General features: G+C 53.9%; 1 protein-coding gene and 3 non-coding genes across 8 annotated transcripts; all 4 read left to right on the top strand.

The window, feature by feature from the left end:
* Positions 1-391: 391 nt before the first annotated feature.
* Positions 392-24208, top strand: TRPV2 (transient receptor potential cation channel subfamily V member 2). 5 transcript variants are annotated; one of them, XR_003128230.3, is made up of 20 exons: positions 392-889; positions 2437-2748; positions 4867-5000; positions 6756-7049; positions 7906-8204; positions 10803-10976; positions 11397-11552; positions 12144-12239; positions 13102-13172; positions 13859-14024; positions 15305-15371; positions 15481-15818; positions 16772-16899; positions 17730-17809; positions 21354-21912; positions 22135-22227; positions 22366-22486; positions 22929-23011; positions 23485-23555; positions 23788-24208. XR_003128230.3 is itself a non-coding variant. In XM_025428274.3 (15 exons), the coding sequence occupies exons 2-15, from the start codon at positions 2549-2551 to the stop codon at positions 19897-19899; spliced, it is 2298 nt and encodes a 765-aa protein (XP_025284059.1). In that variant the 5' UTR covers positions 404-889; positions 2437-2548; the 3' UTR covers positions 19900-20006. The 5 variants fall into 5 exon arrangements, 1 of the variants encoding a protein (XP_025284059.1); XR_003128229.3 differs by having other exon boundaries at positions 21354-21929; XR_003128228.3 differs by having other exon boundaries at positions 21354-22227.
* On the top strand, positions 22297-22365 carry LOC112647677 (small nucleolar RNA SNORD49). The gene has a single exon (XR_003128424.1). It is a non-coding gene; the product is annotated as a small nucleolar RNA SNORD49 (small nucleolar RNA).
* LOC112647676 (small nucleolar RNA SNORD49) lies at positions 22773-22843 on the top strand. Its single transcript, XR_003128423.1, has one exon. It is a non-coding gene; the product is annotated as a small nucleolar RNA SNORD49 (small nucleolar RNA).
* LOC112647687 (small nucleolar RNA SNORD65) lies at positions 23641-23714 on the top strand. Its single transcript, XR_003128433.1, has one exon. It is a non-coding gene; the product is annotated as a small nucleolar RNA SNORD65 (small nucleolar RNA).

Here is a 24208-nt window from a genome sequence, read left to right as displayed (position 1 = left end):
AGAGGGAGAAAGAGACAGTTTGGTAGGCTTGGGGCGGGGATTGCATTCTAGGGAACTAGGGAGAGGAAGGTGTCCCAGGTGGGCTTGGAGGGTGACTGCGGCCTCAAGCCCCACCAGGGCGGGGCGGGGAGTTCGGATTTCGGCATTACCTGGAGGCGTCCCTGACCTCCCCCTGCTGGTGGGTGCTGGAAGCGCCTTTCACTGCGGGAAGTGTGCTGCGGACAGCTCCCCACCCCACCCACCCTACCCCGGCCCCAGAGGTTGGGAGAAACCCCCCAAACGGCTAGTTGCTTGGGTGTCGTGCATCCCAGGGTCGTGCGCTGGGCTGGGCTCCTCCTCTCCCTGGGGCCCACCCATAGTAGCTCTGTCGGCCCTGTGATGGGTTCACCACCAGTCGCCAGTGGGAGCCCCAGGGCCCCTGTGGTGGGGAGCGGGAGGGGGTAGATGTCAGCACAGTGGGGCAGGAATCCACCCCCCGCACCCTCACTCCGTGCTAGCCCCCACCTGCTGCTGGCCTCCGATTGCCCCCACCCCCACCTGCGCCCTCCTTGGCTAGCCGGTGGGGGTGGGGCGGCGGGGCGTGTCTCCCCAGAGCAGGGTGTGGCCCGTGGTCCAGCTAGTCCCTCACCGATGGCCAGCCTGTGCCGACCGGGGGCTCCCCACCACGCCGGGGGGCCGGGGGGCCGGGGGGGCTGACCGTGCGGAACACCCCGAGACCGCAGCCCGCCCGCGGGGCCCAGAGCAGGCTTGGGGAGGCTCCGCTGCTGCCGGCTGCCCGCGCCCGCCGCCCTCCCGGCTTCACTTCCTCCCGCAGCCCCCGCCGCCCCGGAGGCCCGGGGTCCCAGCGCCCCGCAGCCCCCGCCGCCGCGCCCTAGCCTCGGCCTGCAGGGTGAGTCGGTGGGCGATCCGAGCACCTGGGGAGAGGGGGGCGCTGGAGGCCTGACAGTGGCCGGTCGGGGCGGGGAACCCCGAGGGCGGGGTGGAGGGGCTCCCTGCTCCTCCAGCCCCCCCAGCCAGGGTCTCCCAGAGGCTGGGCCTCCACCCGGACCGCCACCCCCTTCCTCCCTGCCCAGGCGGGGTCGGGGCTCCAGGCCAGGGGGCAGGGGCTGCACAGGTAGCTGCTGCTGCGGAGGCTGGGGAATGGAGTGCTGCCCCCCTCCCACCAGAGGCGGACTGGGGGGGAGTTGGGGATGGTTGGGGACGTAACCAGGTTATATGGTGTGTGGCTTGGAAAGGAAGCCCCAGATTGGGCAGAAAGATGGTGGCTCCCCTTAAAGTAAAAAACCAAAACCAAAAAAATCCCTGCATGTGGAGGCAGTCAGCCAGATCCCGGCCTGCCCTGCTTCTGTGGAAAAATGCCTCTCCTCCCACCCCCACCGGGTCCCTGGGGGCTGTGGGAGCCTGCAGATGGACGGGACACAGCCCTGTCACCATCCACCCTTTTTGCTTTTGGCCCTCCTTCCCTTTCCTATGTCCTCCTCTGCTCTCTGCCCTCTTCTCCCACCCTGCTGTTGCTCCATCCATTGCTGACTCTTTTTCCTTCTTTCTGCTCCTACCCACGGGGGGCCAAGGGGCCTTCCCCCCCACCCCCGCTCCCCCTCACACTGGGTCCCCAACCTTTGCCATGCCACAAGGGACTGTGGTTTCCTTTCTGTGAAGAGGTATCAGAGCCCAGAGCCACACCTAGGCCTGAGGGGGGGCTGCCTGTCCAGGCAGCCAGTCAGGGGTCTCCCTCCCTACTCTGAAACCCCCAAAGACCCTAAAGCACACAGAGTGGGAGGTGTTTGATGCCTTCAGAGATGAGTCAGACTGAAAACAGAGATGGGCCCTGAAAGATTTTGAGAACTGAAGAAGAACGTCATGGTAGGGTGCTGTGGTTTTTGACCAGGCTCTGCCAATAGCTGCCAACCTCAGGAAACTACTTCCCTTTCTGGGCCTTAGCTCTCCTGGTAGCAAAATGAGAGGTTTGATAGACCAGTAGTTTTCCAACCGTTGCCCCCAGCATGCTCCCATTCTGCGGCAAGAAGCTGAATGACCTGCCTCTAGGCTCCAACAGCACTTTTATTGGTTGTGAATATTGGCCACTGAGCAAGATGTTACGGAAAGATTTGTGCTGTGAACTTAAACGTTTGTTACTCGGGACCAGGGGCTGTGGCCTCTCAGATATCAGGAACTCTCAGAGGGAAAGTCAGGGACAATCTCAACCCCTCCTGACTGTGGAAAGGCATACCCGTTGGGTCCCTGTTCTTCCCCATTCCATCCTCACACTAGGGGCCTCCCCCCCCCCCCCCCCCCCCCCGCCTCCACCCCTTCCTGCCCCCTCCACCCGCCTGCCTTCCTCCCTTCCTCGTGGTTTACTCCCCGTCCTGTGTCCTGTTGGGCTGACTCGGTGGGTGGGCCTACTCATACTCAGCTTCTAAACTTCTCTTTTTGTAGGCCTCAGCCAGACTTCCTACCCCAAACCCAGGGCTGGGAAGAAGGAGGAGACTCTGACAGCTCTGTCTCTTCAGAGGTTTGAGCTGGACAAAGCAGCCTTCTCCCCGGTAGGATGGCCTCGCCCTCCAGCTCTCCCACTTTCAGGCTTGAGACATCTGATGGAGGCCAGGAAGATGGCAGTGAGGTGGACAAAAGAAAGGCTGGCCCGGGGGCTGGGCCACCCCCCATGGAGTCACCATTCCAAGGGGAGGATCGCAAATGCTCTCCTCAGATCAAAGTAAACCTCAACTTCCGCAAAGGAGCAGGTGTCAGGTGAGATAGCAAATGGGGGTGGGGCCTGGGAGCCGCTCACTTCTAGCAGAGCACCCTGAGTCAGACTTGGGGGCCTGGACCAGCCCCAGTGCCCCTTCCCCACAGCCTGGAGGGGGGGTCCTCAGTCTGCTTTGATGGCTCCTGGGCCTGATGGGCATAACCCTGCTCTGCTCTCTGGGCTTGCCTCCCCTGGAACCTTCCTCATTCTTGGTCTTCTGCCTTCTGAGGTTGTGTTGTTCTTCACAGGGACATACTCTTCCATATCCAAGTCTCAGCTGACCCTTGCATCCCTTGTTTATCCCCCTGCCCCTGTCACAGTCCCTGTGGGGATGGTAGCATGATCCACACTCTAGTCCCAAGAGGGAGTCAAGGAGAAGCGGAAGTCTTCTGGGTGCTCCTGGGTTCTGCTCCAGGCTCGACCCGTTGCCCAGGGGTTATAGACTATGGGTGGGCTTTCTTCTGGGAAGCCTCTTCACTGTGAGGTTCCTGTGATCAGCACCAGTTCAGACCATGTGAGCTCACTTTTGCCTGGAGTACCACTTCCAGTCCCTTGGGTGTGTGTGGGGTTCACCTGGCATGCGCCCTCAGTGTGAAGTCTGATGTACGAGGCTGGAGAATCCTCATGGGCAGGGCAGGACTCCGTCATCAAAGCCCCTTCCTCCATCGTCATGCCTGAGACAAGGCCCCAGCCTTGGCTTCCCAGCCCTGAGACTCCGTATTGTTGGTGTAGGAAAACCATGGACAGATTCAGGCCAGGCCAGGAGAGAATGCATGTGAGGCTCCTGTGTGCCTGCCTGGCAGGCACAATAGGCACCCTGCTGCCCAATCTGTGCTCTTGCTGGACTCCCCTACCCCAAGACTGTGATGCCACCATGTGACAGGAGGTATTTTGTCCAAACAGCCACTTCTGCTCCAGCCCGACTGCCCACAGGGCTCCACAGAGCCTTCTCGGTCATGCCGAGGCCACGTGCTCTGCTGGGCCGATGAGGGTGTGTCTGGCCAGGCCAGGCAGACACGTAACCTCCTGATGTGGAGGAGGCAGGCCCTGGCTCTATCAGCCACATAGATGCAGCTTGGACATGACTGATCCCAACAATTCCCCACTCATCCCCCAGCCTTCCTTGGTGAAGCTCGGACCTGCGGGTCCCCAGAACATCAAATAGCCCCCCACCTTTATCCCTTCATATCTGCTAGTCATGGTTCCAGGAGCCCCAGGTGTGGGCTGGCCTCTGTGAGCAGTGGCATGACCAGGAGCGGTATCCCACACTCCTTCCCCTTCCCTGTCATCAGAAACTGCTAGATGCTAAAAAGCTACATCCTGTAGCACTCTTCTGGTGCCTTTTCCAGAAGTGTGGCTTCTCAGTTAAACTCTGGTGGGTATCTGATAGGTTTCAGCTCTAGGCCCCTGTGTCTCTGAGAAACCTCTGTCTGCCCAGCCTAGAATATCCCTGGGGGCTAGGAGTTAGGGTCTGGAGTTAGTTAGACTCCTCCCATCTGAGCCCCAGATCTGCACATGTGACTTTGAGCGAGTTACTTTCTCTATTTGTCTAACGGAGGACACAGTGATCACTGACGTCCCTAGGGCTCAGGCGAGGGTCAAAAGTGCGTATAGACTCCATTATTAGTCTGTAGGTGGTTTCTGAGAGCATGAGGGGCTTTCTTGATTCCTTGGTTGAGGCCAGCAGTGCATACAGCCCCTAACAGTCAGTGGGCACCTCCTGTAGTCCCATCCTAATCCAGACTCCAGCTCAAGAGTATGACAAGTTCCTACAATGAAATCCTCCATCTGGGATCATGAGCCTGTTGTGAGATCATCAAGCCACCTAGCAAATGATAAGCACCTGATGCTGAGAAATACCTGCTATGTCTGGAGTCATGGGGATGCTGGGAACTAGTGCCCTAGAGAGGCCCTCCTCCTTCTCCTCGGGCTCTCAGCACTTGGGGTCTCCTTGGTCTGCTGCGGGAGGGCAGGGGCCCTCAGAAAGGCTCCCATGTGGCTCATGGGCCTGTAGGGTACACCGGCTCACAGGACTCCTTGGAAGGGCTCCCTGGGGTGGGGGGCTTCTTGGGGGACCCATGGTTCTTCCACAGCATCAGACACAAATCACATCTCCACAGCCAGCCGGACCCAAACCGCTTTGACCGTGATCGGCTCTTCAGCGTGGTTGCCCGGGGTGTCCCCGAGGATCTGGCTGGGTTACCAGAGTACCTGTCCCGGACCAGCAAGTACCTCACCGACTCAGAGTACACAGGTAGGCAGGCCTGCCCGGTGGGCCAGAGCCACTGCATGCTGATGGCCGTGCTGAGACTCAGCTGACTGGGTGGCCTTGACTGTGGTCAGGAACCAAGGGGCGAGTGTTCTCAGCAACCCTCCTGCCCAGATGGCTGCGGAAAGGCCCTGCTCACAGAGCTGGGGACAGCTCACTTGGCTCATGGCTGTGCGTTCCTCTTCTATGCTCCCCACTGGCTCCTGGCCTACCTCTGCCATCCTCAGCCCATTTTGGCGGCTAAGTGGATACTCATGGGCTTCCTCTGCATTTATTTCTTTTTCTTTTTGTCTTAATAGTGTTGTTGAGATATAATACACATACCATACACTTCACCCATCTCAGTACATTTTTTGCCCCAAATCTAAGTATCTTTATTGTTTGGGCTGATTAGAAAAATAACTTTTATGTATTCTAGAAGATTCAGATAGTAATGATATGTATAAAGCTGAGGACAAAAACAATTGACAGGGGCACCTGGGTGGCTCAGCGGTTGAGTGTCTGCCTTTGGCTCAGGTTGTGATCTTGGGGTCCTCGGATTGAGTCCCAAATGAGGCTCCCCTCAGGGAGCCTGCTTCTCCCTCTGTATATGTCTCTGTCCCTCTCTGTGTGTCTCTGGTGAATAAAACAAACAACCAACAACAAAACAAAACAAAACAACAACAACAACAAAAAACCCACAGTATGACATCCCACATCCCTGTTAATGATTTGGCACATATCTTTTTAAAACGTTTGAATATATTAGGTATATATTTACATAGTGGGTCATGCCTTATATATGGTATCACTTTGTAATGTGCTCCCCCCTCAACTATATCTCATTCTTTCCACTTCAGTACATAGTAGACCTCTAAGTGAGTCGCTTTAACAACCGCAAAATTTTCCATTGTGTGCATTTACCACAATTTAGTTAACCAATTCCTTAATGATGGCCATTTAGGTTGTGTGTAGTTTCTCACTTCAACGTACTGTGTGCCAGGCCCTCTAGGTGTGAAAAAAATTTTTTTAAGATTTTATTTATTTATTCACGAGAGACAGAGAGGCAGAGGCACAGGCAGAGGGAGAAACAGGCTCTCCTCAGGGAGCCGTATGAGGAACTCGATCTTGGACCCCGGGATCACACCCTGAGAGGAAAGCAGATGCTCAACAGCTGAGCCACCCAGGCATCCCTAAAAATTTTGTATATAATTCCATTTGGCCCTTAGAACAACCCTGGACTAGTCCCACTTTACACTAAACAGATATTGCTCTGAATGTTCTTGTGTAGACAGTGTTGTACATACAACAAATTATGTCTTAGCCACTTCTTTTCTTTTTTTTTAAGATTTTATTTATTTATTCATGAGAGACAGACAGAGAGAGAGAGAGAGAGCAGAGATACAGGCAGAGGGAGAAGCAGGCTCCATGCAGGGAGCCTGACATGGGACTCGATCCCAGGTCTCCAGGATCATGCCCTGGGCTGAAGGCAGTACTAAACCACTGAGCCCCCCGGGCTGCCCAGCCACTTCTTTTCTAGGGCAGAAACTGTAGTCATACCTGTTGGTATTTTAATACCTGTTGGCTCGAGAGTTAATATCCTGTAGCACGGCCGTGCTTCCACCAATCATGTGTGACAATCTTTTTTTATCCTCCCAAGGTGTACTTTGGAGCCTAGGCTCACCGTATAGGCTGGTGGGGCAGCCCACTCACTCCCTGCCTGAGCACCCCAGTGCCCCCTCCCCTCCTCTTCTCCCACAGAGGGCTCCACAGGCAAGACGTGCCTGATGAAGGCTGTGTTAAACCTTCGGGATGGTGCCAACGCCTGCATCCTGCCATTGCTTCAGATCGACCGGAACTCTGGCAATCCCCAGCCCCTGGTCAATGCCCAATGCACGGATGAGTACTACCGAGGCCACAGTGCCCTGCATATTGCCATCGAGAAGAGGAGCCTGCAGTGTGTGAAGCTCTTGGTGGAGAACGGGGCCAATGTGCATGCCCAGGCCTGTGGCCAATTCTTCCAGAAAAAGAGCCAAGGGACTTGCTTCTACTTTGGTGAGGAGTCTTTCTTGGAGACAAGGCCTTGCCCAAGATCACACAGTTAATGTGTGGCAGAGCTAGCCCTTAAACCCAGATGGCTCATGCTTCTAAGTCACTGGGCTGCTTGCAGAAACAATTTATCTTAGGAGATAAAGGCTAGCCTTGGGTAGCCAAAGAAGCTCCCCACACATCCACACCCAGACTAGTGGAGGGTAAGGGGCTGGCTGAACTTGACCAGCTAGGGCCCAGATTGAATGGGGTGTCTATGCCAGGTGGCAGTGAGGCTGGGCTCTGGCGAAGAAAAGAGAAAGAAAGAGGCTGGGAGATGGGAACTTGGGTTGGCTGGCCTCTGTTCTGCTCCTTTATTTTATTTTTTTAAAGATTTATTTATTTAAGAGAGAGTGAGTGAGTGAGCAAGGGGCAGGGGAGAGGCAAAGGGAGAGGGAAAGAGAGTCTTAAACAGACTCTGCACTAAATGTGGGGCCCGACTCGGGGCTTGATCTCACAGCCCTGAGATCACAACCTGAGCCAGAAGCAACCAACTGTGCTACCTGGGCGCCCTGGGCGCCCCATGTTCTGCCCCTTTAGCTGGTAAAGGGCATTGGTCACCTCTCCCTTGGGCCAAGAGCTAGACAGGGTTGCCTTTACCAGAGCTCATAGGAAAAGACACAGCTGCCCTTCACGAGACCTGGGACCATCTTGCCTCATAGCTCAGGCCTGGGTGGGCCCAGGAGCCCAAGGCAGTGTACCATCCTCTCCCATGAGGGCCTGACTGTCTTGAAGGAGGCCTGGCCTTCTGTCCTAGGAGTGTGAGGAGTAGGCAGGTGGAAGCTGGGAGGCCTGAGGCTCAAGATGCCCCCTTGGCTCCCAGGTGAGCTGCCCCTCTCTCTGGCTGCGTGCACCAAGCAGTGGGATGTGGTGACCTACCTCCTGGAGAACCCGCATCAGCCTGCCAGCCTGCAGGCAGCCGACTCGCTGGGCAACACGGCCCTGCATGCCTTGGTGATGATCGCAGACAACTCAGCCGAGAACAGTGCCCTGGTGATCCGCATGTATGATGCGCTCCTCCGTGCTGGGGCCCGCCTCTGCCCCAAAGTGCAGCTCGAGGACATCCCCAACCTGCAGGGCCTCACGCCCCTGAAGCTGGCTGCCAAGGAGGGCAAAATCGAGGTGTGTACCTAGCCCCCATCTGTTCCTTACCTTTCCAGGAAGCAACAGGACTCACTTTGTTTTTTTTCTGCAGAAAGAGCTGGAGCAGTGTTCTAGATCCCTGGTGCCTCCCCACTTTTTGATTGAACTGTCCTGGTAGTAAAACATGTTCAGCATGCACTTTTTTTTTTTTTTAAGATTTATATATGTATTCATGAGAGACATACAGAAAGAGAGGCAGAGACACAGGCAGAGGGAGAAGCAGGCTCCCCATAGGGAGCTCGATGTGAGATTTGATCTTGAATCCCAGGATCATAGCCTGACCCGAAAATAGACACTCAACCATTGAGCCACCCAGGCATCCCTCAGCATGCACTTCTAATATATGTGTGTTTATTTTTAAAAACGTTTTTAAAGTAAATTTAAATTATTTATTTATTTATTTATTTATTTGAGAGAGAGAGAGTCAGCAAGTGAGAGAACACAAGCGGTGGGGGTAGGGGGAGAGGCAGACCCCTTGCTGAGCAGGGAGCCTAATGCAGGACTCAATCCTGGGATTCCAGGATCATGACCTGAGCCCAAGACAGCCGCTTAACTGACTAAGCCACCTGGGCATCCCTATATGTATGTTTATTGATAAATTATATATGAACTAATGAACTAATATATCACATTATAAAACGGATTTTTAAGTCATTTGGGTTCCTGGTTTAGAAGACAGTCTTTTCATATTCTTTGCCTATTGTGTGGTTAGATCTGCTATTAGGTTTTCTTCATATTGATTGGTAAATGTTCTTTATAATGAATGTATCAGCATTTTGTGTACTATAATAGCTGCAAATTTTTCTCTTGGTTCAATAGTAAAAGCATTTCTTTTCTTTTCTTTTCTTTTTTTAAGATTTATGTATTTATTTTAGAGGGAGAGAGAGAGAGAGAGAGCAGGGGGAGGGGTAGAGAGAGAGGGAGAGAGAGGTAGAGAGAGAATCTCCAAGCTGACTCCCCGCTGAGCACGAAGCTGGAAGTAGGCCTCGATCTCAGCACCCTGAGATCATAACCTGGGCCGCAATCAAGAATTGGATGCTTAACCGATTGAGCCATTCAGGCACCCTGTAAAAACATTTCTTAGGATTTTTTGCCCTGTAGAATGTTTACATTTTCCTATATACAACTGTAATTATCTTTTCCTTTAGAATTCCTTGGTTTTGCTATTTTTTAATATATCCTATGAGGCTATATATTTATGTAAAGCTGTGTGGTGTGTGTGTATTTGTGTGTGTGTGTGTGTGTGTGTTCTGTATCCATATTTTCCTCCAGACTTTTGCAAGTTTTATTTTTAATGCCTAACACTGATTTGTCTGGAAGTTATTTTGGTATAAAAAAGTAAGCATGATTCAGCTCTACTATTTTTTCAAACGGCTTTTTTTTTTTTAAGATTTTTAAATTTATTCATGAGAGCCACAGAAAGATGCAGAGTCATAGGCAGAGGGAGAAGCAGGCTCCCTGTAGGAAGCCTGATGTGGGACTCAATCTTGGAACTCTGGGATCGCACCCTGAGCTAAAGGCAGATGCTCAACCCCTGAGCCACCCAAGCGTCCCTTTTTTCAAATGGCTTACTCAATTGTCTGAGCCTTATTATCTGTGGACCTTCCTGGTATAAAACTTGTGCACTTTACACAGGGCCCTATACTTCGAACATAGGCATTTCGGTGTTTTTGTTTTGTTTTGTTTTTGTAAAGATTTTATTTATTTGAGAGGGGGGCAGGGGGAGTGGCAGGCAGAGAGGCAGAAGGAGAAGCAGAGTCCCCACTGAGCAGGGAGCCCAATGCAGGGCTCGATCCCGGAACCCTGGGATCATGACCTGAGTGGAAGGCAGACGCTTAACCAGCTGAGCCACCCAGGTGCCCCCAAACACAGACATTTTGAAAGGTTAAGATAAAAATAAACATAAATGGAAGTTTTACTATTTTATTCCTGCCCCCAACGTTCCTGGGGTTTGGGAACCTCTCTTTCTTCTCCAGAAGCATGGCTGGTGGCCCTTCTTTTCCCTATTCTTCATTTGTAAATCCAAATTGCTGCTTCTTTTTTTTTTTTTTTCCAAGTAATCTCTACACCCAATGTGGGGTATGAACTCACGACCCCAAGATCAAAAGCTACATGCTGCACCAACTGAGCCAGCCAGGCACACCAACACCAAATTGCTTCTTAACCTGTTTGAGTTAGGTTTGCTTTCTAGTCTGTTGGAAGCTCTGAGCTCTGACCACAGAAGTGTACACGTATGTGTAGCTCTGATCTCAAGGGGCTGAAGGTCCCTCTGCCATGTAAAGAGTCCAGGAAAGAGGCCTCAGGGCAGGAGTGGGAAATGAAGAGCCAGGTTCGGTTCACTGGTAGACCTAGACATATGTGAGCCGATGGCAGTGTTTACACTGTGGCTGAGCATGTGGGGATGTGTGTGAGCATTTATACACACAAGGACCTGTGTGTATGGTGTGTGTGTGTGTGTGTGTGTGTGTGTGTGTCTGCTTGCAGCTCTGCAGGTGGTGGGCAGCTCTGCGGGGTACTGAGTCCAGGCTGTGCTAGGAGGGGGCCATGCAGGCTAAGCTCATGAAACTTACCCTGTAGATTTTCAGGCACATCCTGCAGCGGGAGTTCTCGGGGCCGTGCCAGTCACTTTCCCGAAAGTTTACTGAGTGGTGCTACGGGCCTGTCCGGGTGTCGCTGTATGACCTGGCCTCTGTGGACAGCTGGGAGGAGAACTCCGTGCTGGAGATCATCGCCTTTCATTGCAGAAGCCCGGTGAGCCCACTGGGGCAGAGGTGTGTGTAGGGGGACCTGGCAAGGTCCATCCTTCAGGGCAGCCTGCAGGGCCAAAGCTGCCCCAGGACTGTGCCAGTGGGGATGTGGCCACATGTCCTGTCCCCAGCTGCTGGCCCAGGTGTATTGCACACACTAGTCCCACCCAGTCCCACCTGGCACAGGGGAGCATTCTGGGGGCCTGGAGACAATCACTGACCTCTCTGTTGACCAGCACCTGCCCTGCACTAGAGGATATGATGCTCCATCAGTCCATAGCCATGAGAGTGGGGTGGAGGCTGGTGCAGAGGGCTTATCTGGGGTCCCCCCATTTCCCTAAGCCCTCGCCTTGAGCCTGACCTGAGTGGGATCCCTATATATCCTTGCTGAACGTACCCCTAACTCTCACATTCCCACCCCCAGCACCGACACCGAATGGTGGTTTTGGAACCACTGAACAAACTGCTACAGGCGAAATGGGATCTGCTAATCCCCAGATTCTTCTTCAACTTCCTGTGTTACCTGACCTACATGTTCATCTTTACCGCTGTTGCTTACCACCAGCCAGCCCTGGGGAAGGCAAGGCTGGGAGGGGCGCATTCCGGGAGGGGATCAACCCTAGAAGAAGATGGGGTAGTAATCTGTAAATCCTGACCCTAAGGCTGTGACCCCCCCAACCCAAGGCTGTGACGCAGCCGGTGACAGTTTGGAAGGCAGCACCCTAGAAAAAGCATTTATGATGATACTTGCCATATGGTCACCACATGTGAGGAGGTACTCTCAGTAGGTGACATGCATTAATTTATTTAATTAATGCTCACAACAACCGTCTGAGGTGATGAACTATTATCATCCCCAGTTTATAGTCAAGGGAAGGGACGCACAGAGAGGTTAAGTGACTTATCCAGTGTCACACAGGCAGTAAGTCGGGAGATGGGATCTGAATCTGGGCAGTCTGGCACCAGACCCCACCCTCATGACCACTATCCAGCGTCCCTCTAGGATAGGTGAGAATCTAGGGGTCCTATGCCAGACCCCACGATCCCTGTGTTGCTCTGAGTGGCATCTCCATAGCTCATGCTCAGAATGGGCCCTCTGCGAAGAGTCTGACTGTTGGAAGGGGACTCATGGCCCATGGCCCCAGGTGGTACCAGAGTGTCTCTTCCACAGGCCTTCCTCCCCCCGACTGTGACTACTGGGGACTCCATGCTGCTGCTGGGCCACATCCTGATCCTCCTTGGGGGGGTCTACCTCTTGGTGGGCCAGGTGAGGGCTCTTCCCATTCCCCCCACCCCCACCCCATGACTCCACAACTCTGTGGGCTCCCACACCAGGCTCCCAGATCACCCAGAAGCAAAGGTAGAGTTCCACCGGGTGGGGGGGGGGGAGATGCTTAGAGTGAGTTAACCACAGCCCCTTAGTTTCCTGGAAACTATACACAGTCTATACACAGTCCCACCCCTACCAGCCTCAGGGCAGCTGAGGGCCTTGGGTTTTGGGGCTGGGACCTCCCTGCTATGCTTTCTAGGGGTAGCACATGACTCCTGTGATTTCTCAGAGTGCCAGCGCTGCTCCCTGAGGAATGGAGCGGGATCTGCCACCCCCAGCTTCCTTGGCTGGGGCATTCCTCACTTGGGGACCACAGGCTCAGACCAACTCCTCCAGAAGGGCCTTTTCCAGTGAAAATTCAGGGACAGTCTGGGTGCTATTACACAGAGTGGGCAGAGCTTTGGGACCAGATGCAGGCTGGCTGGAGTACAGGGGGGTCCCTGTGAGGCCAGAGGGTGGGGAGGAAGCTCTTCCCCTCCCCAGGAGCAGTGAGTGAGTTCTTCATCAGGATTCACGGGGAGCTCAGAGGCCCTTGGCATTGCCTGCATGTCTGCGGGTGGCTACACTTTCTGGAAACAGGCTTTAGAGCCTTCTCAGCTGGATTCACAAGCTCCAACCCCCTCCCAAAGTCCAAGAATGCTGCTTGAGCCCCTGAGGTATCCCTGGCCTGACTCCCACAAAGCCAGGCCAGCAGGCAGGGAGCATAGTGGGGAGCCCAGGCTAAGGCAGCAGGGCTGCTCTGATGCTGCTCTGTGGCCTGGAGAGCAAAGTCACACCTGTGTGCTCCTCCTCCCCACAGCTATGGTACTTCTGGAGGCGTCGTCTGTTCATCTGGATCTCCTTCGTGGACAGCTACTTTGAACTGCTCTTGTATGTGGGTCCTCGCTCCCCGTCCCCTGTCTCAGGACTGGGAGATGTTGGTGGGGCAGAGCCAGCCAGGCTGGCTTGGGAGGAGAGGACCCCGAGCCAGGGATGCCAGGGGCCTGGGACCAGAGCGCAGGCTGTCTGGCCTGGGGCTCCAGGCCCTTCTGCTCCCATGCTCCCATCCTTGCAAATCCTCATGAGAGGTTTTTGTTTTGTTTTGTTTTTGTTTTTTAAGATTTTATTTATTTATTCATGAGAGACACAAAGAGAGGCAGAGACGCAGACAGAGGGAGAAGCAGGCTCCCTGTGGGGAGACCGATGTGGGACTCAATCTCAGGACCCCGGGATCATGCCCTTAGCTGAAGGCAGACACTCAACCACTGAGCCACCCAGGCATCCCCCTCATGAGAGTTACCTGTACTGAGCACCCACTGTGCGCCAGCAGAGCCTGACCTCTACATGTTGTGCCTCACTGAATCGGCACAAATGCTCTGATTCGGGTGCTAGTTCTGGAGGGACCAAGGCCCACAGGGGTTAAATAACTTGCCCGAGATGGAAGTCAGAACCTGACTGGGTCCAGTCCCAGACAGATGGAGAACCTTCCATCCATTGCAGAGGCAGCACTGGCCAGTGGGGGTAGGGGGGGCCTTGCAGGTGGCCTGCAAGCTGACCCGAATCCTGTCCTCACTCAGCCTGGTCCAGGCCCTGCTCACAGTGCTGTCCCAGGGACTGTGTTTCCTGGCCGTGGAGTGGTACCTGCCTCTGCTTGTGTCTTCCCTGGTGCTGGGCTGGCTGAACCTGCTCTATTACACACGCGGCTTGCAGCACACAGGCATCTACAGTGTCATGATCCAGAAGGTGAGCGACAAGGGTGGCCTCGGGGTAGCGTGGCCGGGCAGAGCTGGGCACCACACCCCAGCGGGACTCCTTCTGGCCTCAGCAGGCAGGCGCCCCCCTCCATAGCTAACCTGGGCAGAGAGAACATGCACATGTCTGTCTGTGGATCACAAGGCCAGACACTCGCTGGGTGTAAGCAGGAGTGTGAGGGTGTGGGTATCTGCCCTCCGGGCTCTGCGCTCTGCACAGGCAGGCACATGCAACAACATATGTGTGTTTGCTAGTGACCCCAGTAAAGAAGCAGCCATTGTGTGTACATCAGCTAGCTCATCCTTGTGCCTGTGAATTGGGACACCGGGGTATATGGACTTTTCTGCATTCATTTATTTATTCAATGGAAGTTTAGGAAGTGTGTACTGTGAGCCAGGCCCTGTTCTAAGTGTTGGAATACGCTCTTTTGTTCATCAGCAAAATAGGCAAGTCCTCAACTCTGCTGCAGCTGACATTCTGGTAGGGGAAATGAGAACTCTGAGAGGGACAGATGAGAACGTTACAGACTGCTAAAAGCTATGGAGGAAACACACAGGACAGTGCCAGTGGGGAGTGCCTGCGGCAGAGGGTGCCTTAGACAGGACCTCTCTGAAGAGGTGACCTTTGAGACTGGAAAAATGATTCAGCCAGTGCAGACTCAGGGAAGAGGCAGTCGAGGCAGAGACCAGGAGCCAGAACAAGGTTGGAGCACTTGAGACAGAACAACGAGGTGATGGGGAGGGAAGCATAGGGCTGGGGAGAAAGTGGGGGCTTTGTTGGCCATAGTGAGGGGTCTGGAGACCCCTGAGGTTTACAATTTTTTTTGAGAGAGAGAGATAGCGAGTGCATGTGTGAGCTGATGGGGGGCTGCAGAGGGAGAGAGAGAATCTTAAGCATACTGGGGGCTTGATTTCACGACCCTGAGGTCCTGACCTGAGCTGAAATCAAGAGTCAGGTGCCTAACTGACTGAGCCACCCAGGGGCCCCTATTAGATTTTTTCCATTTTTATGTCATATTCATTATTTATTTTAAATTTAGTCTGATTATTATTTTAAAATTTTTTCTATTTAAAGTCAATTTGCCGATTAGATTTTTTTAAAGACTGGTCTACTAGTGCGTCTCCATGGGGCTTCATGTATGCACACGTGTGTGTGTGTGTGTGTGTGTGTGGTGTGTATATGAGAACCCGTGCTTGGGGCTGAGGCAGGGGTCTGGGGTCGTGTCCGATGGCCCAGCCACCCACCCCAGTTCCTGGGTGTGCGTGTTCTAGGTCATCCTGCGGGACCTGCTCCGCTTCCTGCTGGTCTACTTAGTCTTCCTGTTTGGCTTCGCTGTAGGTAAAGGCCCTCCCTTCTAGCCCTGGCCTATCCCTTGCCCCCTCTTTATACCTTCGAGGTTGTCCCTGGGTCTCCCCGGGCTGAGGATCCCCCTTCCTCCCTTCTGCAGCCCTGGTGAGCCTGAGCCGGGAAGCCCGAGACTCTGGGGTCCCCACAGGCCCCAATGTCACGGAGGCAGCGCAGTCTGGGGCAGGACAGGGGGACGAGGAGGGCAGCTCCTCCCCATACGGTGGCATACTGGACGCTTCCTTGGAGCTCTTCAAGTTCACCATCGGCATGGGGGAGCTGGCATTCCAAGACCAGCTGCGCTTCCGCGGCGTGGTGCTACTGCTGCTCCTGGCCTATGTGCTGCTCACCTACATCCTGCTGCTCAATATGCTCATCGCCCTCATGAGCGAGACCGTCAACAGTGTTGCCAGTGACAGCTGGAGCATCTGGAAGCTGCAGGTGCGGTGGGGTTTCCCCCTCCTCCCTAAGTTTGGGGCCCGGTGAGAAGCATGCAGGACCCAGCTGAGCTGGGCCGCCTCATCCATCCCCTCCTTCCTTCCCTACGGCTGTTGGGAGGCTCGAATTAGCTCATAGATCTGGGGCCCTTGGGTCAGTGCTGGCACATGTTGAATGTGTTAGCCATTATCACTATGATTATCATTATCATTTTCATTTTCATTACCATTATCAAGTATTTCTTGGGAACCTACCACTAAGCTCAGTTTTAGGTGTTGAACACACAGCAGAGAACCAGACAAAACTCTCACCCTCCTGCAGCTCCCCTTCTGTGTTCATCATGCAGTCTATGGGGTCGGTTCCGTGGGTGAGGCAGACTGGAGGTGCAATCCTGGGATTGGCCCAGCCTGGGGGGAATTGGGGAGCAGAGGCCCCTATAGCTGGAGGCTGATAGGACACCTGTCTACCGCAGAACCAGTAGCTGCTTCTCAACTGGAGGAGGGGCAAGGGTGGGGGTGGGCAATGGGTGCTCAGAGAGCCTTGCTCGGAAGGCTGGACTCTTACCGATTCACTGCTGACCTTGGGCAAGCCCCTCGTCTTCTCTGAGCATGCATCCTCACCTGCCAGTTCCTGTGCTCCACCTAATTCGCTCGTGTGCCAGTGGGCAGGCATGTGTGCGGGTAAAGCAAATAAGGTTCTGTAGCTGGTGGTGTGGAGTTCTGGAGTGTGCAATGATGCAAGTCATTGTTGAACACACATTACATGGTGACTTCCCAACACCCATCCATCTGTAAGTGGGGAACCTGAGATTCAGGGGGGCTGAGGGCCTAACCGTACTTGGGTAACCAAATATTGGAGCTAGATTCAAATCCACATACTTAGCCGACTCTCGGTTATACTATCAAGCGCTGTGAGGCATCTTCCTGGCTCCTGTCTGATGTGTCCCTCATCCCCAGAAAGCTATCTCTGTCCTGGAGATGGAGAATGGCTACTGGTGGTGCAGGAGGAAGAAGCAGCGGGCCGGTGTGAAGCTGACCGTTGGGACCAGGCCGGATGGTAGCTCTGATGAGCGCTGGTGCTTCAGGTGAGTGAGGGGAGCTGGGGAGGGCAGTCTGGGGTCCTTGCTAACCCAATGATCCCTGGAGGCTGCTGTGGTGCAGGCTAGCCTTACTCTTTTTTTTTTTTTTTTTTAATTCTTTAGTAATTTATATACCCAATGTGGAGCTTAAACTCATGCCCCAAGATCAAGAGTCACATGCTCTTCTGACTAAAGCAGCCAAGCACCCCTAGCCTTATTCCTCTCTCTCTCCCCCTTTTCTTTTTCTTTCTTTCTTTTTTCTTCAACCTTACTATCTTAAAAGCCAGGGGTCAGGTCTAGTGGGAAAGCATGGCCTCGGAGCACCAGGCACTCTGCCCTAGGCAGGTGAGATCAGGGATGCTGGATCTCAGAGGCTCAGGCCTGCCACTGCCTGCCTGGCCATCTGCCTGGCCCTTCCCTGGTGGTCCCTGACCTACTCCTTCTGGCTTGAAACGGGGAACAGTTAAGAGGCCAAGAAGCCACAGGGACCCTCAGAGTGGAGGATCTTCGGCATGTGGAATAGCCAGAGAAGGGCCCCAGAACCCAGCAACACAAAGACACACCTGATCTAAACTCTTCTCTGGATGTTCAGGGCAACCCAGGTGGCCGTGAACAGCCTGAAGGGACAGATGCCTGTTCCTTCAATGCAGACCCGTGACCCAGGGGGGCAGCAGGGTGACAGCCGCAAGGATGTGGCCCTGGCAGGATGGTGGAGAAATCCCACCCTCCTCGCTGTCCCTGTGTCTACTCCTGTGTCCACCTGGGCCCCTCTCCTGGGGGAAGCATGTTGCACAGGTGGTTTCTTGGAGCCTCAGAGCTGTTCTGTTGCCCTCCAGGGTGGAGGAAGTGAACTGGGCTGCGTGGGAGCAGACGCTGCCAACAGTGTGTGAAGAGCCATCAGGCCCAGCTGTCCCTGGTGAGTAGCCATGGTGGCCAGAGTTCCTGCCCTGGGGAGAGAGAGAGACAGACAGATAGACAGAGACTGCTTGGCCATACAGCCATGGAGAGTCTGAGGCAGGACTTCCTCATGGCCACTTCTCAGTTCCAAGGTTGCCCCTCTAAAACAGCATTTCTCACCTTTCCTCTCCACCCCCACCTCCTTACTGGTCTGTTTAGGGAGTCACCTGGGAGACACCCTGAGGCTGCTGGTGCCTCCTCTAGTCCAGCCTTAAACCAGCCCTCACCTGTAGCCTCCTCACTCCTCACCCCTCCTCCTGGCCTCTTCAGTGGGCTCTCCAGCCCCAGGCCTGGGCTGAGCCTGGGGACACAGCTGGGGAACAGGTTAGAGAGGGTCCCCTACATATCCCTCAGCTTAGGGGGCAACTCCCTGAGCCCCTACTGACAGGCCCACCTTACTGATCCCCAGCTCTCCCCAACTACATGAGCCCCTAAGCCTTTACACCTCTGACAAGTCACATTTTTTTTAAAGATTTTATTTATTTATTCATGAGACAGGGAGAGAGAGAGAGAGAGAGAGAGAGAGAGAGAGAGACATAGGCAGAAGGAGAAGCAGACTCCCTGAGCCAAAGGCAGACTGTCAACTGCTGAGCCACCCAGGCGTCCCTGACAAGTCACTTCTGATGACTTTCCCCATTGTCATGGGCTGTGCCCTGTCCATTGTAGTGTGAGGACAGCCCCTCCTGTCTCTGCCCTGCTGCCTTCCACCCAGACGGGTCTTGGCTCCTTCCTCTCACACAGAGGTCTATTCAAAGGCTTAACTTTCTCCACAGTATGCCCTTTTCTGGAATCTTCAGTAGCTCCCACTTCCTCTGCAGTTGGCTTTGTCCTCCTTCCAACAGACTCCACTTGCTTGTACCTGTGGTGCCCACCCCTTCCCCCATGACAGCACCTACATCACCTCTGACCCCTCTGTAGGAACACTCCTCCAGACTCTTGCTCCAAAGACTGCTTGTTTCCCAGGCTCCTGGGTCTCTGACCATGGCCCTCACGAACCAATAGGTTTCCTGCCTGCCCTCTTTTTGTGTCTCCCTTTCTCTGAGTCCTGACACTGTCACTTCACTGCAAAGATTCTGAAAGTCACCTTTGTGCTTCATCTTGCCCCAAGCATTCCACAGCCCAGTCCCATACCCACCATCTGCTGGGGCTTCCAACTAGACATCCTCCAACAGGAATAGTCTTGGGGTTGCCCTATCAGGTAGTGTGTGCAACCCCACCCCCTTCTCACCCAGGCAGGAAGCCCTGAAGACCTCTGCTCAATGTCCCCCTCAGTCTGGTGCTGAGTATCCCCAGGACCTCCCAGGCAGCCGCTCAGCCCTCTGCCCCCACCCCTCATTTCTCCTGCTTCTGCACCTTCCTTTACACAAGTCCTTCTGCTCCAGGCTTATCCCTCTAATGTAGACAGAAACAACATGAGGCCCACAAGATATGCCTCCCACTGCTTGGAAATCCTCCCTCCTTTGGTTGGAGGTGAAGATCCAGGGCTGTAGTCTGACCCATTTTGCACACCTTCCTCCATGTGACAGCAGGTCCTCCACAAGGCTCCCTGTTCTTTGCTTTCCTTGGCTCTCTTTGAAGCATCATTCCTACTCTCTTGGTGTCCAGACCTGCTGCCTTCCTTACAGGTTGGCTTCTCTCTCTCCCCAGAGCTCCTGGAACCCCTACTTATCACTTCCCTCCAGCTTTCCAGCATGTCTCAGGTGTTCTGGTTGCTAACATAAAAGGCTGCCACCTCCAGGGACTTGCTCCTGGGAGGAGGTCCCTGACTGGCACAAAGCAGGGGTTCAGGAAATGCCTGTGGAAGGGGTAGAGGGTAGGGAGATTGCTGGGGATTCAGGATTACCTGCTGTACACAAAGTATGTGGTTTCATGGCTGCGGCCTATTTCCCTGGCGCCTGCCTCCTGGGGACACAGCCCAAGGGCCAAGGCACAGTGCTCTCTATCCTATTTACAGGCAGCATAAGGAACCCTGTCCTGGCCTCCCAACCGGAGGAGGACACTGCCTCGGAGGAAGACCAACTGCCCCTCCAGCTCCTGAAGTCCCACTAATGGCCCAGTTGCACGGCAGTCAGGAAATCTTCCCAGCCCTGCCTGCTGGCTCTGGGGCTCCAGAGAACTTTGGTGGCAAATGTAAATAAATATCTTCTCATGACTAACTCTCCTGGAAACATTATTTAAGTGAAATTAGTGGACCCTTGGGCTGGTAGACATCTGCATGTCTCTGTGAGCATCTTTCTCTGGGGCTGGGCTATTCTTAGCCTCACTTGAGGCATAGGATACCCTACTCTCTGGCCCTCAGCCTCGGGATGGTCTTTTTCCTGGGTGCTGTGCCTGCTGTCATGACAGATGTGTGGTGGTGGACACAGGCAGCACAGCTCCCCTCCACCCCCATAGCTTTCAGACACCCCTTAAAGCCACCTCTAAGAGCTCTCTCAAAGCCTTTGAGCTCCTGGGCTTCCTTCAAGCTCTGGATTATTGGTTTCTCTCCCTTCTGGGCTATGGGCTCAGTTCTTAACCCTCCAAGCTGTTCTGCAGGGCAGCTGGAGGGACCTTCCTAGAATGGAAGACAAACACATTACTGCTGTGCCTCCAAAGGCTTAAGAGGCTCCTCCAGTGCCCACAGGACATGCGAGGTGGCATCTCCAGTCCTCCACGGTTTTGCTCCCAAATTTCCAGACACCTTTTCCCCCATACACCTGTTGCCCCCATGCTCTCCTTAGCACTTTTACCAAATTCTTCAAGCCAGTTGATGGACCTGCGCATTTGACCACAGGACTTGGCTCTTACTGGAAGCACCTGCCCTGCCATTAAAATCCTTAAAATTCTGGGACACCTGGGGATCCCTGTGTGGCTCAGTGGTTTGGCGCCTGCCTTCAGCCCAGGGCCTGATCCTGGGGTCTGGGGATAGAGTCCCACATCGGGCTCCCTGCATGGAGCCTGCTTCTCCCTCTGCCTGTGTCTCTGCCTCTCTGTGTCTCTCATGAGTAAGTAAATAAAATCTTGGAAAAAAAAAAATTCTGTGACTCCTGGATGGTTCAGTGGTTGAGCGTTTGCCTTTGGCTCAGGGCGTGATCCCGGAGTGCCTGGCTCAAGTCCTGCATCCAGCTTCCAGCAGGGAGCCTGCTTCTCTGTCTGTGTCTCTGCCTCTCTGTGTCTCTCATGAATAAATAGATAGAATCTTAAAAATAAAATGAAACCCTTAAAATTCTAAGACCAGCTGAAAAGTTGTCTCGCTATAGCTCTTCCAGTTTTCTCCAGTCCAAATGAATTGCTTGGTCTCCCTTGTACTGTCTATAAAATGCGCATGCTTTGAATCGTTTTTAAGGGGCGAGCCCCTGAACGTGTTCAAAGGCTGAAAGGAGAGCCTCTGCGGAGAGGGAGAGGTTTCCCATTGCTAGCGAGATGGGGGAGTGGTTTGCAGGAGTCCCGGGGAAATCAGGAGAGAAGGGGGGGCTGGGAGAGGACGGAAGTGGACCCATCCAAGACCTCTGCTCGCTCCTTAGAGGTCATTCTCAAAAGGCGGAGAGCTGTCGGCGCGCAGGGGTTCGGAGAGGCTCCGTGGATACTCTGCAAGAGCTGTGGGGAGAGCAGCCTGGCAGCAAGAATTAGAAGCAGCTATTTTATGAATGTTCGCTGCCTGCCAAGACTACACAGGGTTTCAAGCTTGACGTCGCACGCGATCCTCAGAACTACGTCTGCCGTGCCGGTAGCTCTCCTGACCACGTGAGCAATCGGAAAGCTCACAAAGGCAGAGAATCTTGGTCAAAACCACGCAGCTTGGCAGCGAAGGATTTTCACAACCGAGCTCCAGCCCCCACGCATGCGCCCTGGGACTCTCCCGTCGCCGAGGGACCCAGAATTCCCGGGTCCATGGAAGAGACCATAGGCTCTAATGGAGGGGGGGCCGGCGTGGTGAGGCGGAGTCTGCCCCGTCAAATGGGCAGGAAGTTCCCGTGAGCCTTTGCTAGTGTTACCCTCCCTTCCGCGCGGAATGGGACGTTCCGACTCCTTAAAGGCCGGGAACGCGGCTCAAGCGACCTTTCCGTTATTGTGATAATGGAGGTGGGTGGTTTCTGTAGGTGAGCGTGGTATTTGGCGGCAAAGGTGGAGGAGCCTAGAGGCGTCCTAATTCTTGGGAGGAAATTTTCGGGGGGCGGAGAGCGGCTCGTTAAGGAGCGTCGCCGAGCTCCCGGGCTGCTGCGGCGGCGGCGGTGTATGGGGGGAGAGTTGCGCAGAGCCGCCGGGGGCCGAGGCCCAAAGCCCGCGCGCGTGTTTGTCCGGCAGCGCCGCCGCCGTGTGAGGAGCCCGAGGTTCCCGAAGGCCGGCCCCCCGCTCCCCGGACCCGGCGTGGGGAGTGCGCCGACCCCGGAGGCGTGGGTAAGTGCGAGTCGGGCTGCACGCGGGGGCCGCGGCTGATACTGGGAACACGAGGAGGGCTGGCCCGACTGTCCTGATGATACTGGGCTTGGGAATAGCCGTCAGAAGCGGTGACTGATGAGTTTTATGCCTCTGAAGCCTCCTCGGTCTAGATGAACGTGTCCCTGCAGAACCTGCCCTTAACGCGTGTCGCCGGCCATGTTCCAGGCAGCCGACGGCCTGCAGCGCCTTCAAGCGGGGAGCGGCATCCCACCCTGAGGTAGGACCCGGTGGCAGGGTTTTGTTTTTTTCGTCCTTTCAGCTTCAATGCACTGGATTTGGCGCCTTGGGCAGTAAATTGTGCGCGCTACCCCCCACCCCCATCGCAAGGAATCTCAAGGAGAACTTTGCAGGTGGCTGCTCCTAACCCCCGAACTATTTCAGCTGCAGTTGTATCTCGAAATAAACTGGGTTAAGATGATTCTCGTTTAAAACCACCACTTTGGGCTTAATTGCAGGGACTATCCAGGTTTCTGGAGCAGTCCTGGGGAGTGGGAGGTGTTGACTGCTCTGATGAAATCACTTATAGGAAGTGCCGTCAGAAGCGATAACTGACGATAACCTTTCCTGGCTGACTGCAGTCGACAAGTCCTCCCCGGCTGCGGGTACTCTGGAATAGGAGGGTTTGAACAGTGACCCTTTCGCCCCCTCTATTCGCCCAGATTGCAGATGCGTGTGCGGTTGCCAGTGTGATCAGGTCACCAGCAGTGGAGTGTTGGAGTGATGAGCGCTGATCTGTCTCCAGGTAAACCTCGGTCTGTGGGACAGATTGCATAGCTGTCAGATGGCGTGAAGTTCGGGTAGGGTCAGATACACTTTTATGTGGTGAACCCTGATAGCTTGTATCTGTGTCGCCCTTCTTGATGGTACCCTAATACTGATTGATGATTATGGTTCACGGTGACTGGAGCAGAGTGCAGAGGGAACCCAGCAATTCTTTTTACCTCTCTGCTCTATAATTTGGAGCAAACTGCCTAACAGCCGAGTCTTCCTCATCCATGAAGATCATCGCTTTAGATTTGTGATGTTGAAAATGATGGGACAAAATGAGGTTGCAACACTCAGAGAAGCCAGTTAGGACTTGGGGGCTTAGATGACTTTTCAGTGCCCCTGTTGGATTGAACTGGAATTTGTAGTTGAGGCTATCGTGATCAAAACGGTCCTATTCTGCCTTTGCCATCTGCTACCTCTTAGGGGTGCCTTCATTCATTCCTCCAGGTTTTGTGTGTTGAGGTTCTCAAGAATGGTGGTCAGCAGTGTGGAGTTTTAAAGCTGCAGCCCAAGAAGAGGTAAGCTTCCATCTGGACAAGGACCCTCTCCCCATGATAGAACAAAAATAGGTGGCTGGTTTTAATTCTCAGAAAAAAGGATATCAAATGATGAGATCACCCAAAATAGCTGGAATTACCGGCAGATTGTATAGTGGTGAATGTAATGGTTTTCTGAAGATAACCTTGTTAATGCTGTGAATAACTATTGGTTGGAGTAGAAAATGAAGTTGATACTTAGTTTCTTTTGCAGGCTATGTTCCTAGAGCATGCTCAGCCTTGCTGCAGCAGGGGAAGAACTTCAAAGGTTCAAGGACCAGTGGTCACCCATCAGTTTGGACTGAAAACCCAGCTTCAACAGTTTGTGGAAACACTGCTTACCTTGTGCTGGGATTCATAGAGGCCATTTTCTTATCAACGGCAGAGCCAACAAATGTGTTTGGCAACATTTTTTTAGGATAGGCAATGTTGGTTGTCATTAAATTGAGTTTTCTAGTAATGTATTACAAATATTGTAGCCTTCTTATCTCCCTTGTGCAAACAGCTTTTGTGTTTACTTGTAAGAATTTGTTCTGTTGGGTAAGGTTCTCTTTAAGCTGGAAACTTACTACTGAGACTAATATTTCCATGTAATCACCATAAGCCAATACTGCAATAAAGAATGGTCTTTAGTA

This window comes from Canis lupus, chromosome 5, assembly GCF_003254725.2.
Source record: "Canis lupus dingo isolate Sandy chromosome 5, ASM325472v2, whole genome shotgun sequence".
Taxonomy (NCBI): Eukaryota; Metazoa; Chordata; class Mammalia; order Carnivora; family Canidae; genus Canis; species Canis lupus.
The sequence above is the reverse complement of the archived record's forward strand: the minus strand, read 5'-3'. Positions and strand labels throughout refer to the sequence as shown.

Excerpts from the sequence above, each read along its gene's own strand:
- TRPV2 (XM_025428274.3), top strand. The coding sequence starts at position 2,549 with ATGGCCTCGCCCTCCAGCTCTCCCACTTTCAGGCTTGAGACATCTGAT. Across the intron at positions 12,240-13,101 it reads TCTACCTCTTGGTGGGCCAG|CTATGGTACTTCTGGAGGCG; the intron begins GTGAGGGCTCTT and ends TCCTCCCCACAG. Across the intron at positions 15,819-16,771 it reads GGAGCATCTGGAAGCTGCAG|AAAGCTATCTCTGTCCTGGA; the intron begins GTGCGGTGGGGT and ends CCTCATCCCCAG.